This window comes from Myiozetetes cayanensis, unplaced genomic scaffold (genome assembly GCF_022539395.1).
Source record: "Myiozetetes cayanensis isolate MyiCay16 unplaced genomic scaffold, myiCay2020 scf10, whole genome shotgun sequence".
Taxonomy (NCBI): Eukaryota; Metazoa; Chordata; class Aves; order Passeriformes; family Tyrannidae; genus Myiozetetes; species Myiozetetes cayanensis.
Genome location: NW_026086605.1, coordinates 27800110 through 27813592, shown reverse-complemented (window position 1 = coordinate 27813592; position 13483 = coordinate 27800110). Strand labels below are relative to the sequence as shown.

Sequence of the window (13483 nt, the reverse complement as noted above, 5' to 3'; positions counted from 1 at the left end):
CTTCTCAGGTGTAAGCTAAAATTTGATCTATAAAAATGGGAGATATTTCAAGGCAGCTTAAAAATGGTCTTTGAAACTCTAAAGTTCATTGTTTAAATTTTCCATGCTTCAATCTCTTATCCCTGGCACTTGTAGAAACAGTAAGTTTTATGATTTATATTTTACTGGAGTAGCTCAAACACTTTACTTTGGAAGTCCTATGTGTCTTTATATACATTAAGAAAGCATTTTCTTTCCTTACACACAATGTGCAGATTCTCTCCAAACTCCTCTACAATTTAGTAGCTGTGTATGAATTGTACTTCTTCGTAACCCATAAAGGAATTTTATCCTCCTTTCTCCACAGCTCCCCTGCCTGAATCCTTTACAGCCTCCATCTGTTCCCCCTAAAATTAGTCTCCTATTAATCCAAGTTTGTCATACTTGGATTTGAGTTTAAGATGCAGTACTTTTCTGGGAAAGGGTAGCTGGCAAAATTTGGACTTTCCAAATGAAAATGCAACTTAATATTTATCTACAGTAACAGTAGAGGGAAGATGTATTATTATTTTGGTAACGATGTTTTTCCCACCTTGCTACAGATTTTAGTTAGAGATTATTATTCAATTTAATATTTTCAATTTTTTATTTCCCTATAAATTACATCAGTACTGACTGAAATCTTGCTTGAAAAACAAACACTTACCAACCACAGCACATTTGTACGTCATGAGAGATGCTAAGGCTTTCACTTCATCCACGCTGACATCCATACTATAACGAATACCTGCAAAAGACACACGAGAAAAAAATAGGAATTCACTCAGCAACTTCACAGGTATTTATAAATTGGGAAGGGTAATTCTACATCAACCATCTGTAACATGCAAGTATGTAATTTATCAACTTGCTTGCTTTAAGATTTAAAGAACAAGTTCCTGTTACCCTGCTTAAATATTTATCTTTTACTTAGCAGAAATGCAGGACTTCAGTAACTCTCTATTAAGTAGCTTAACAGCAGTTATTTAGCCTTGGGAAGAAAGTGAATATTCCTTGTGAGGAAGACAAGTCAAGCTGACAGGTAACTAGGAGTAGAGTTTCCAAGAGGCTGATAAAGCTCTTCAGCATTCCATCAGATCTTTAGCTATGGACTTCATTCATTGTATATACAAGATGAACTTTGTTCCTGAACATAACTTAGCAGCACAGGTTACAGTCAAGGTCTTTTTGCTGCAGTAATACAAGCTCCTGTTATAAGCCTTGGCTTCAAGGCTCTGGCTGCTAGACACAGCCGTGTAACAAAAAGCAACAAACCACTCTGCTAATTCAATCTTTTTCAAAGCATTTTGAGGGGATAACTCTACCCCATTAAGCTTGCATCCCACACCTGCATGGATGCCAGCCCACACCTGCATTCCCTGCTCCATGTCATTCAACAGGGCTGCAAGTGTGTGCTGACACGTGGTGCCAAGTGCAAATTCAAATTGCTGCAGACTGACAGCAGCTCAGATGCAAAACTGGTGATCCCAGCACTCAAGAAAGTTTAAAACTGAGTGGAAAAACAGCGACACAAAGGCAAGGAGATCTTTCACCTTCCCAGTTCTCACCAGACTTTTGAAAAATGGCTTGTAGTTGTCCAATAAATTGATTGAACTCATTTAAAATTCATGTATTCTGAAGGTAGTCGCAGAGTAGAAAACACTTAACCCAGCTGACTGGACACATAGACGGAACTCCAGAAGCCTAAACATGACGTTTAAGATCAATACAGTGCCCAAAGTCATGTGGTCACAGCAAAAAAAGCCTCTACAGCTGTTTGTTTGTTTCTATTCAAGCTTTTCCTACACAACTAAGCATGTAACAGAGCCATGAATAATTTATTATCCCCATCTCTACTCCCCAAATCCTTGGCTGTAGGTTGTGCCAAGCTGCACGGTGGTTTGTAGCAGGCACAGAGCGTCCTTCAGATGCCAGAACACGGCACCACAAATTTCCTATTATGTAAAGAGAAGACCATATTCAGGTCCTTAGGAATGAAAAAAGGCCAGCATACATTATCTAAACTAAAGTGCTGCTATGAAAGCCATTCCTGAATGCTTTGGAAACAATCCCAGTTTCAAAGGAACTGAGTGCTGCTCAAATAAAGCTGAGGGCCAAGTGCTGCTTTCTTATGTGAGTTCAATTAGTAAAAGAAAGTACCATGCCTCTGCAGAACAGAATTTAAATTTGTTGTGTTTATGGGGGAAGGGTGGTCTCCAAAAGCAAACTAACTAGTTCCTAACTTGGGTAGCTGCAAGGTGTTCATGTCTTGGCTTTTAACCACCTTCTCACAGTAAGTAATATTCAAAATTTAAGTGGAATCTTATCAGAGCCCTACAGACCAGTCAAAGTTACAACATAGGTGTGTGGGGGGTTAACATGTCTTACTCTGATCGTTCAGAGGAGCAGTTATCCTTCTGCCAAGCTCTGAGCAAGAACAACACTACCTACAGCACTGACTGTCCTGCCTGAGGAAATCATTCCCTCTTGGTTGAGCAGGTACGCTGGGCACAGGTCTCATTAGAGCACTGCTCAAGCCAGCCAAGTCTGAAGTCACGGTCTATGCCAGCCAGAAATGAACTCTGCCCCTCCACCCCCAGCTGAACTAGATCACTGTGTATTTATTCAACCCATATACTTATTTAAACTTCCAAGTTGTGTACTCCTGCAGTCACACAAAATGTTGTTTACTGATATATGGAAAGTGGTAGGGAAACTAAATAGTTAGGGATATCATCTTGAAGAGGTAAACAAGCAGCAGTTTAACCAGAAGACTCAAACACATGTAAACAGTTAGATCTCTGGTTTCCTTTTATTACACTCAAGGACTATTATTAACTTTAATGTAATAAATGTAACTTTCATACCAAGGGAAATAGGGAAAAAGCCCTAAGACTAACTAAGTACTGACAGGCTTTCAACTGAGCTGCCTATTTATCAGCCACACCAGAATAGGGCAAACTTTTATACTTGAGGCTGAAACTGTCCTTTTCTGGACAACTTGACATTTCTGAGCAAGATTTAACTTCTTTTCCAGGCTTTTTAACAGTTGTAATTGAAGTGGCGTGACTGCTGGCTTTATCTTGGTAAGTGGGAGACTAGTCAATTCTGAGAGGTGTGCTGGCTTCACTGGTTACTTTTCTCTAGTTTATTAGGTAGAATCTTTCACCACAGTGTCAGGTGAAGTTCATGGTGTAGATCCCAGGTCTCCGACAGGTGTGATGAGTTTTTCCCTTCGGTGGCAGGAGCACATAACACTTCAGATGCACTAACATTTCATTCCTTTTCATATTCAGCCATTTACTGTTTTCCAGGAACTGTAATTACTCTGCAGGAGGCCCACCTCTTGACAGGGAAGTTATTTGTGCTAAGCTGTTAAGACTGATGAGAAGCTGGCATCTGAGAATGCTGTACATTCCATCTGCAAGTGGATGCACAAAGATAAAAGACTTACTTAATTTCTATTCTATTTGGACATCACTGAAATTTAGTTTGACAGCTTCCTAATTTGGCAGGAGGAGGGTACTGCCATGCATTTTTATGGCTCTTTTGGCAGTGTGACTACACACTCAATAGCCTGAGTCTAAAAATGGACCATATACACAGATAAAATATGGGTTTGTGTTTTGGTTTGTTTTTTTTTGTTTGTTTGTTTTCTTTTTTAAAGGTTCTTGCTGCATAAAAGCAAATGAAAGTTGCTGTTAGGCAGCAAGATAATTTTTTTTAAACCCTGGCAAGTCCCACACAGTAAGTCTCGGGAAACTTGTGGCTTTTACAGCAAACTAGCTACAAAAAAATGGTTTGAAGAAAGCCTCAAGTTACAGCATGACTCACTGCCATGGAAAATACTTTTCACTGGAAAACATACAAATTCTTGTTCTAGTTGAGAATTCTCTTTCCTTACCACACCCCAAGAAGTTAAACAGTATGCTAAGAGAGACTTTGTTTTTCTATACACAAAAGCTTCTAGATGAGGAAATGTTTTCTTTCCAATTTTGCTTTAGTATTGGTCAGTATAAAGAGAAGGATTTATTATCACATTGCCATGCTTATGCTTTTAAACCTTCTTTATGATCTGTATTTTGGAAGATATTATACTTCACTCAGTTATCTCTTGCACTGAGCTCAATAATTGTTTCCTCATGATTTAAGCTTAGATTCTTAGATAATGCTATGGATTAATTTTCACTTTTCCAAGTGGAGGTAGAAAGCACTTGAAACAGTGTTCTTTTTGAATACATGTCAAAGTAGTGATTATCAGTAAGACTGTTTTGGATTCTATAATAACAGCAGTCAGTTATCATTTGGATCAGCAGGTTTATAGTAAGGATTTTGCAAACATGCATATAACAAAGACCTTGATTTCCAAGAAAACTGGTTATATATCCTACTAGATTTTACATCTCATAGATTTCAGTACGTCTGTGATGTTCAGTGTGTTTATTATGCTTTCTTAGGAAACATGATGTACAGAACTACCAACTTTTCAAGGAGGACTACTGCCCTTCTAGTATGCCTACAAATCTACATTTAGGGAAGTTAGTCCACTATTTCCTGATCTTCTAGTGCAGGGATCTTAAATGGTAGTACCTACGTATGCCCTGACCACTAATGAGCATGAAGTATTCAAAGTCTCAAAAACTAAACAGTTGCCATAGTAACAGTTCAGAGCAAAACACTTGGTAAACTACTCTTCCTGCACTACATTATCTTGCAAATCTTTGCAAGTCTCTCAAGTTTCCCCAGAACCTCGAACACATTTGCACTTAAGCCTAAATTATTAATATCTAACTAACCAGGGTTTTGTCCTGCTTTGACTGCAGTGTTTTCTTCTAGCTGTGATGATCTTATGAACTTTGGAACTAATTAGGGTCCTTTACAGATGACAATTCTCGCCCACCTCTATTTGCAAAGGACTTGCTCATCAAAAGCAGCCCTCCAGAGCAGCAGCTATCCTATACCACCCATACAGCAATCAGTAAAACAGATTTCATTATCTCCTTTCAAAGTTTTTAGAACTGATTAAAGGCATATTAATTTCCCAGTTAGTAACACTCGATTCTGTGGTAGCTCTGTGCATTAACAGCATGCCTGACCCTGTCCAAAGGCTGGAGTGTAAGTGTAGAGCCTAAGGAGTTTCAGTAAAGATGCTCCTCTTGTTCAAACTACTTCACTAAATCCACATATCAGTTCCAGCATTTACTGCAGCGCCTTAGTTACTAATGCTTTACTGCTGGATTATGTATAACATTTTCATGTTTGGTAAGTAAACAAGTGCAACTGTGATTGTACTGCTATCACACTCTAAGTAATCACTGATACCTGACTCAGTAGGAACAGATCTTCCAAGCAATCTTTAGACTCTTTCAGAACAAGCACATTTTTCTGGATTCAGAAAAACAATCCAGCCTCCCCTAGAAGAGAACTGCTTAACCTTATTTAACCGTTTGGAAATTGCGGCAAACAGCACAGTGACAAATTTGTCATTATTGAAAACAAAGAAGTTCTAGATATCTCTAACAGAGCAAGATGAGTAATTCAGTGCTGGACAACAAGAACACTGTACACCAATCAGCAACAAGAACTACTAATTCCTAAATTCAATTCACTAACTGCCAAGAGAGGAGATAAAAATATTCATCTCTTCCCACACAGCACTAGCCAGCTATAACCTGGGGCAGGAAAGAGATTCCCCTATGGAGTCATCCCACCATTCTGATTTAAGCACCAGTGTGTATAAAGTGACCATAAAGGTATTCAACCTTGCAGCATACCACTTCTTGTATGCTTTAAGTAAGCTGCACTTATACTTGAAATTACTTAAACATGTACACATACATGTTTATTTTGTTCCATTCTGAGAATGCTGTGTTTTAAATGCGAATATGGAAATTCAGTACACCACCAGGCAAACACACAGTACCTGAATTTATGCATTTAGAATACGGCTGTGAAGTAAAGTCTCTCACCTGTGGAAGTACCTCAGCCCTACCTAAAGCACTAGGTGGCTCATTAAACTGCACTCAGCACTGCAATAACAGGGACTGAAACAGAGGGACAGTGAACGGCTTCCCCGTCGATACCGACACCACGCGCACAGGGGTGTGTGCGCAGGGAGCGGAAATAACACACAAGCCGGCCCTGGCTGATCCAAATGCCACAGGAGCCACAAAACAATAAGCCACCACAGTGCTGACGTGAGGCAGGCAAATTCTGTGCTCTTCCCAAGAGCTTAATTTCTGACAAAATGGAGCTGTTGCAACGCATGCCACAAAGAATACCTGCTAGGATCACCCAGAGAACAGGAGGGAGACTATCACACAGGAGATTCCTCTCCTCACCACCCCCAACACGTGTTTATCCAGAAAGTCCAATGCTGAGAGAGGTATGATCTCTCTATAAATAGACAAGGAGCCAACAGTAGCAAGGGAAAACAACTATCAAGGACAAAGCTGGCTACTACACCAATGGTACAAGCTGATTATATGAAAAAGCTGAGACTAAAAAGATTCACAGCCAGAAGAGCAAGGCATAGCTTCCTACAAGAGTATCTGAGGTAAAAACATAAACCTGATATGGTTCACTGAGCACTGCAACTAGTTTGGTAAAGTACAGCAAAAGCACAGGACACCCATTCCTTTCCTTTTTTTTTTTTTTTTTCCCAATTTGCAATTTAAATGTATATCCACTGGTGCACTACTTGTAAAGTTAGTTAAGCTACAATAAGAGAACAGAAATCTATGAAAATTGGTCAAAGGTTGGACTCAATATCAGAAGTCTTTTCCAGTCTTAATGATTCTATGAAAATAAGGCACTTGTATAAGCTTTAGCTATAACACTGTAAGCGTTATCACAATTAGGCTAATTACCTTTGTTTTTTTTTTTTTAAACTCTCCCACTCCTTGAAGTTAGATCAGTTTTCATCTTTCATTTCGAATTACTGATGGCCTATGTTATAGTTCCATCTGTGGCATGGTCTATAGGGTAAGTTTCCGTGTCATACTCTGAAAGACTCCTGGGCCAAAGACACGACCTCTTAACTTTCACCCATTCGTGGCTTAGAAAAGCAAAACCACCAATACAACCCCAGGATAAACAGCTTTGCTGAAGCAAAAATACCTCATAGCACTACTTCTTACTTACCCCTCTTACAAAAAGAACAAACAATGTCATGACAGCCAAAACAGCACACGGGGTTGTACTGGTCCAAATCCTGCAAGTATAGATTTTTCTTCTGAAAGTAAGGCTACCATCATCGTGTATGTAAACTGTTTTAAACAAGATGATGTGTACAGGAGAGGATATCTGGTGACCGAGCACTATCAGTGACAGTCTTAGAGCTCTGCAACTGGAAAACTGCAGCAAAGGTAGCATGAGTTAAAGTCACTTTATGCAGTAAAACTCATTAATAAGAACCTACAAGTCAAGTGAGAAGGATTAGTCCTAATAGGCAGAAGATAGCAAAGTTCTGCAGTAATGAATAGCTCCCCCACTAACTAGCTGAGGCAGCACCACACAGGAAATCAGATTCATTCACCTTCAAGTCAACTCATCAAATAAAGTAAGACTCATTTGTCTTTATATAAAAGAGTGAACTTTAAAGTAATGTATGAAAAAGCTTTTCAAAATTCCTATGTTAAGTGAAAGTTAGACTAGATCTAGTCTGGAACTAAAGATGGTTGTAAAGCCTTTCTGCAATGAGGAAGCAGCTGAGAGAGACTTGGTCACGGCAATTGTGAGCACAAACAAAAGTTAGGCTGTTTCCCAGCTCTGATTCATTTGGTTTCCTTTATAACAGACCTTTTGGACAGTTGGTCAACATGAAAAGCCTTTAGAAAGTTTCAAAACCACTTAATAGCTTTATATCCCAGCAGCAAGTGCTGCCTAACAAACACATTTTCATACTACTAAGCAGGTAGGAATTCAATAAATTTATTCTGTTCTCTGAAACTGACCCATTAATGATAAATGGCCATCAGCAACCACATGAAAAAGCAGCTTAACCAGTTTCACACCTATGGAACCCAATGAAATTATTTGGAAAGATTCATTATTTTAAGTAGGAACTGCCAGACTACTTTCCAACAAAAAGTCATCTGTATTCAGACATCTCATTTCCTGTACCCTCTTTGTTTTACTTCTTTAGGCAGCTGTCAGTGCAGTGAACAAGAGCAGCTGTGGTTTCCTGCTGGTGCTGGCCACTGGCACGCAAGACACTGCACAAGCAAAGGAAGGAGTGCTCTGACCCACAGCATTACCTCAGCTACCAGGCAGCATCAGTCCAGTTGTACAAATACTGCGTTTGGATTGTAAGCAACATGAGTTCCAACACAAGAAAACTGCTTACTCCATGTTCCCAACAGGATGAGGAGGCATCTGACTGATTTTTCTTTTCCAGAGAACAGTTACATTGCAGAAAATGGAGTTTTTAAAACGTGAGACCTACCACTTAAGTGGGGATATTCATGACTGTTCTATAAAGATTCCTAAACCACAAAAGAGAAGCACATGAAAGGAAAAAGAATTACCACCTTCTCGAGTGGCAAAGGTTTGCAACTCTTAAAGTAGAATTAAGGATTGACTTCTACATCAATAGGAAAGTGCCACATTATTCAGTAAGAAATGTTATTTCTGGGTTCTCTCAGGAAGGTGGAAAACCCCCACAAGTTATAACCTGAAAAGAAAGCATGTTAAGAGGCACCTAGTGCCTCTTTTCTGGAAAAGCACCTCTCTTGACCCAAAGCAGAATCGTGTAGTGACAACTGTGTCCAACACAGCCAAGCTGACTTGTGTCCTTACACCTGCTCTGGGGAAAGAGAAGAAAGTAGGATAAGCCATTAAACAACTTCCTATTTTCATGAACAACGCTTTAGATTGTTATAACTAGGGTGGATAGTAAGAGGATTGTACTTCTTGAATAGAAATGCGACGGTCAGGTTTCCCACCAAGGTGCAGAAATTTGCCAATCCAAAAAACGTAAGACTGATCTTGAATTTGCCCTCATCTGGTTGTGTCAGGCCACAGAGAAGCCAGCACAGAAGGAAGTGTAGAAGGGCTACTAGTCAAGGACCTGATGATGTTCACCAGCAGATATCATCTGCATGTACATGTGAGATTTATAAAGATCAACCTTGCATTTAGAAGTTTGGCCCTTTCCATATTTGGGCTGGACCACTAAGCAGGGATTGAAGTTTCACTCCAAAAGAGAATGAGCAGGCAAATAAATTGATGATGATATCCACGACAGAAGGAACATAGTCTAAATGCTACACCGTTAGCTACAAACAATTAGTAGAAATAGAAGCTGATGCTAAAGTGAAGTAATTAAAATGTTTATTTAGATTCTGTTTCTTTGAGTAATTCAGCTGACCTCAAGTTTAGAGCATTTGAATCTAGGTTTTTACATTTGATTTATAGTATAAACTCTTCATTAGTTCATGGTTAAATCTGTAAACATCCTTATAAACAGAAAGGTATTCAGAAGTAACATGCAGTCACTAATGCAGCATTTTGGTACAGATGTACAAAAAGAAATTGGGAACAACTGATGGAAGACAGCCCTTAAAAGGCCTAAAAGTGTTTGTTTTCCTACATTCCATACTTGAATCTTGAAGTATACTTTGATAATGTCTAATCTGCACACAAAACAGTATTTTAATATTCTCTAAACAGAATCTCTTATCCCTCAATTTGTGTAAACCTCAAGAAATACAAGAAGTGAGCTTTTAAAGCATAATGCTCCTTGAAAGAGTGACAGACATGACAAAGCATCCCAGTTAGCTAATGATCACCTAGCAGTAACTAAACATTATCTTACAAAATACACATCCCCAAAAAAAAGGCAAAAAGAAAAAGCAGAATGGGGAACCTCACTTTACCAAATTTTACTTCTCAGGAAGTGCAAAGTTAAAGGTCACAGTTCTGCATTTGAAAAGATCTGGAAGCTGTGTTCCTCCTACTATTCTCCAAGCCTCCCACTTGCCAACTCACCCCTTCTTTTCAAGGGTGGCCTTATGTCCCTTGCTGTTTCTTCATTGGAAGAAACTTACATTGAACTACTTACATTGGACTCGGGGGTCTACAGTGTGTGGGACACTCGCTTTCAGCATGTTTTCCCATTCCATACTATTATATGAATTTTGGGTTGTATTTCATAGGGTTTGTGCTTTTATTCCTGTGGAATCTACTAAGATTCTAGTTGAAAAATCCCATTTAGACAAAAGCTCAAGTTGTTGGTGCATTTTGGGTGGATCAAATGTACTCTGAATGCTGAAATATCTTTTTTACTTAAACTGTAGAGGAGTGATAATGTTCTCCTTCCTTACACTTTTTTCTCGTAGCAAGTTTCAAGCAGCTGATGTACTCTTAACATGCATCCCATTTAAATTTACCACACATCCAAGTTCTGTCATCTGATAGTGAGCAAATTCCTAGAGAGCATTAGAAGGTGAAATCCACTAATGATCACTACGCTGAAGAATAGAAAGGAAATATCATGTGCAATTCCTTCCCTAAATTGACAGGGGGTAGGGAGCAGCACAAGAAGAAATGGACAATTTATTGAGACTTCTGATTTCCTTTAGCTTTCATTTTCAATTGCCTTAAAATTTACAGCTGTAACTTTCCATAAGTGCTCCAGAGTTTGTTTCAGTGTCAGTGCAGAGAAGCATAACAAATGCCACTGAAAATCAAGAATTCTGTTGAGGATTTAGAAGTGTAGGTATCAGAACAGAGGATGTCCAATCACCCACTTGGTGGGTTTTGTTAATGTACATTGTTATAAAATGTTATATAATTTTTTTGTTGTGAAAACATTAATTCCTTCAGTCCTGAGCAATACTAATGTGAAATAAGAGAAACTATAATATATTAATATTATGTCATTACTTTGTTTGCCACTGAACTGTATTTTATTATACAAGCAGGGATCTTAAGAGTAACACAGGCTGTACAGCAAAGGACTTTTTGTAAGCAGCAGCAAGAGTAACTTAACTTAAGCAGTGAGAAAACAGCAGTGTAATAAGCATCAGTATTTTAAAAGAAATTATAGTAATGGCAGTGAAACAGCAGCTCCACAGAATAAGCTTCAGCCACGCCCAAGCTAAGACTCAGTCTGATGTTGGTCATTCTTTTTTCAAGTAAACACCAGAAGTTGATTTAGCCTCTTTTGGGTAAGAATTAAGCATGTCACAGGACACTCACTACATATTTGATTTTGGAATGTTAGGAACGACATTAACAGGACAGATTATTTGTGCTGCAAAGAGAAAAATCCCCATGTCACATATACACACCAGCTGAACTGTCACAAACACAGTTACCTAAGAACACCCTTCCCACTCTAGTCTCGAGGTTAGAGGTCTTCATCGATAAGAAATCAGTTGCTTTCTGTAACCACCATTATCTACCACAAAGCTGGTCTCCACTTAGGAAAAATAAATGTGTTTACAAACTATAGAAGCTCTGGTTTGAGCCACGGTCCTGAAATGGTTTCCAGTGCCTAACTGTCCACAAAGATCAGAGGTCTTAAGTTATGCTGGAGGACATCTGTACTTGTTTTTCAAGGAAATACCATCTATCCCAGACTAAAAGGGAGTTTGATTCCTCCGAGATCACAGCCGATCCCAGGAGAGCCCGGCAGGATTCACCCTCCTCGTCCCTTGCCCATGTGTTGGTGTCACCTATGCAGAGCTAGGCACTCCTAGAAAAATCACTTTTGTCTTCCTGTGTATCCAGCCGGTAACTGGATACACAGTTAACTTATTATCACAACTTGTTATTTTTCCCTAGGGATGTTTGCTGTGTGAGCATTCGGATTTCGCCAACACAGCAGGTAGAGCGCTAAGGGCCAGCGGCTCTTCCAGCTCCCGACTCCAGAGCGGGCACTCCTCGCGTGCTGTTCCCGCGTTTCCCAACAAACACTACCCAGCTCTGAGTCACACCGAGTTAGAATCCGGCGGGCGCTGCCCTCGCACCGCTCTCCTCGCCCAGGGCCAGCCCGGCGGTGGCCGCGGCCAAGGCCCGGCCGTGACACCGGCCCGGGTCACCCGCGGGGCCGGGGCAGCGGGGAGCCGAGGGCTTGCGGGGGACCGCCCTGCCCTCGGGTGTGGATCCCTGTGCGGGGGGCAGCGGGACAGCCCGGCGGGGCAGGCAGGGCTGCCGGGGCGGGGAGAAGCGGCCGTGGGCCCGGCGGCCCGGCCCTCCGCGGGCCCGGGCAGGTCGGCGGGGCTCACCTCCCTTGCAGGGCGTGCGGTGCTGGCTGTGCTGCGCCCGGTAGCCCTCGATCACCTCCCACTCGCCGTTGTCGCGCTTGATGGGGAAGGAGACGCTGAGCACATGGTTGCAGGGCTTGATGATGCGGAGGATGCCGCGGACGCGGTGGCGCCGCTCCTCCATGCTCTCGCGGGTGCGCAGCCCCTCCACCAGCTTGTCCTCCACGATGCTGGCGCCGCGATCGAAGAACCCCTCCACCATCTTGAAGAAGTTGGGGTCGTCCTCCTTCTTGGCCGCCTCGCAGTAGTGCCGCCGCGGGCAGCGGCCCCCGCCCCACGCCGCCGCCGCTGCTGCTGCTGCTCCCCCGGCCGCCGCCGCCGCCGGCCCGCCGGGCTCCGCGCCCGCCAGCACCGAGCCGGCGGCCAGGCGGGACGCCAGCAGCTCGCCCAAGTAGCGGTACATGGCGGCGGCCGCCAGAGGAGGGTCTGAGCGGCGCTGCCGCTGTCACGGGAGGCACCGGGAGCCGCCGCCGCCGCCTTTAAACGGGCCGGGGGGGGCGGCGCGGGGAACGCTCCGCGCCTCCCGAGCGCGCGTGCGCCCCGCGGGCCGCGCCGCCCCCCCCGGCGGGATTCGCGGTCCGGGAGGGGGCGCGGCGGGGCCGGGCCGGGCCGTGCGGGGCCTGCGCGGAGGGAGCGCCGCCCGCCCCTTCCCCGCGGCCCTGCCCTCCTGCCCTGCCCTCCTGCCCTGCCCCTTCCTCCGCCGCCGCCCTGCCTCCTGCGCCGGGCGAGCCGCTGCGGCCCGTGAGGAACCCGGCGCAGGTAGCTTTGGCACGCTGCCCTTCAGCCGGGGCAAAGCGGGGCCTGTCCTGGCGCGGGTGCAGCTGCGAGCGGGGGTGCGTTCGCACAGAGCAGGGTGCAGCCCTCGCGGGGAAAGCTGCCGGGAATAATCCGGCTCGCCCACGTGTGTTTAGGTGTCCCCTGGCGAGAGGGGACAGAGGCTGCAAGTGCAGCTCTTAACGTGGCAGCTTTCAGAGAACCCCAAAGTCACTGGGTTGGAAGAGACCTCTGAGCTTTATCTGCTTTGTCTACTCAGCTGTTGGCCCTTTGCTGTCCATTAAAATCCGTGGTTTTTATGTAGCTCGGGTATTTACATCTCTAAGACTATTGCTTTAAACTGTGCAAGATCTGCTTTCAGAGCGTGGGTGATAGTGTGTAGTAGTGTTGAACCATGTTCGTTTGAAAAGTAAGTGGAT

At 43.0% G+C, this 13483-nt stretch overlaps 1 protein-coding gene across 1 annotated transcript in view; it reads right to left on the bottom strand.

Moving 5' to 3' along the window:
* Window positions 1-12740, bottom strand: part of GLUD1 (glutamate dehydrogenase 1) — a 29352-nt gene extending 16612 nt beyond the window's left edge. The window contains exons 1-2 of the mRNA XM_050340164.1: window positions 12252-12740; window positions 686-766 (exon numbers count right to left, since the gene is read on the bottom strand). Coding sequence (XP_050196121.1) covers window positions 686-766; window positions 12252-12693 — 523 coding nt within the window. The 5' untranslated portion in view covers window positions 12694-12740. The remainder of the gene's footprint in view (window positions 1-685; window positions 767-12251) is intronic.
* Window positions 12741-13483: the final 743 nt, after the last annotated feature.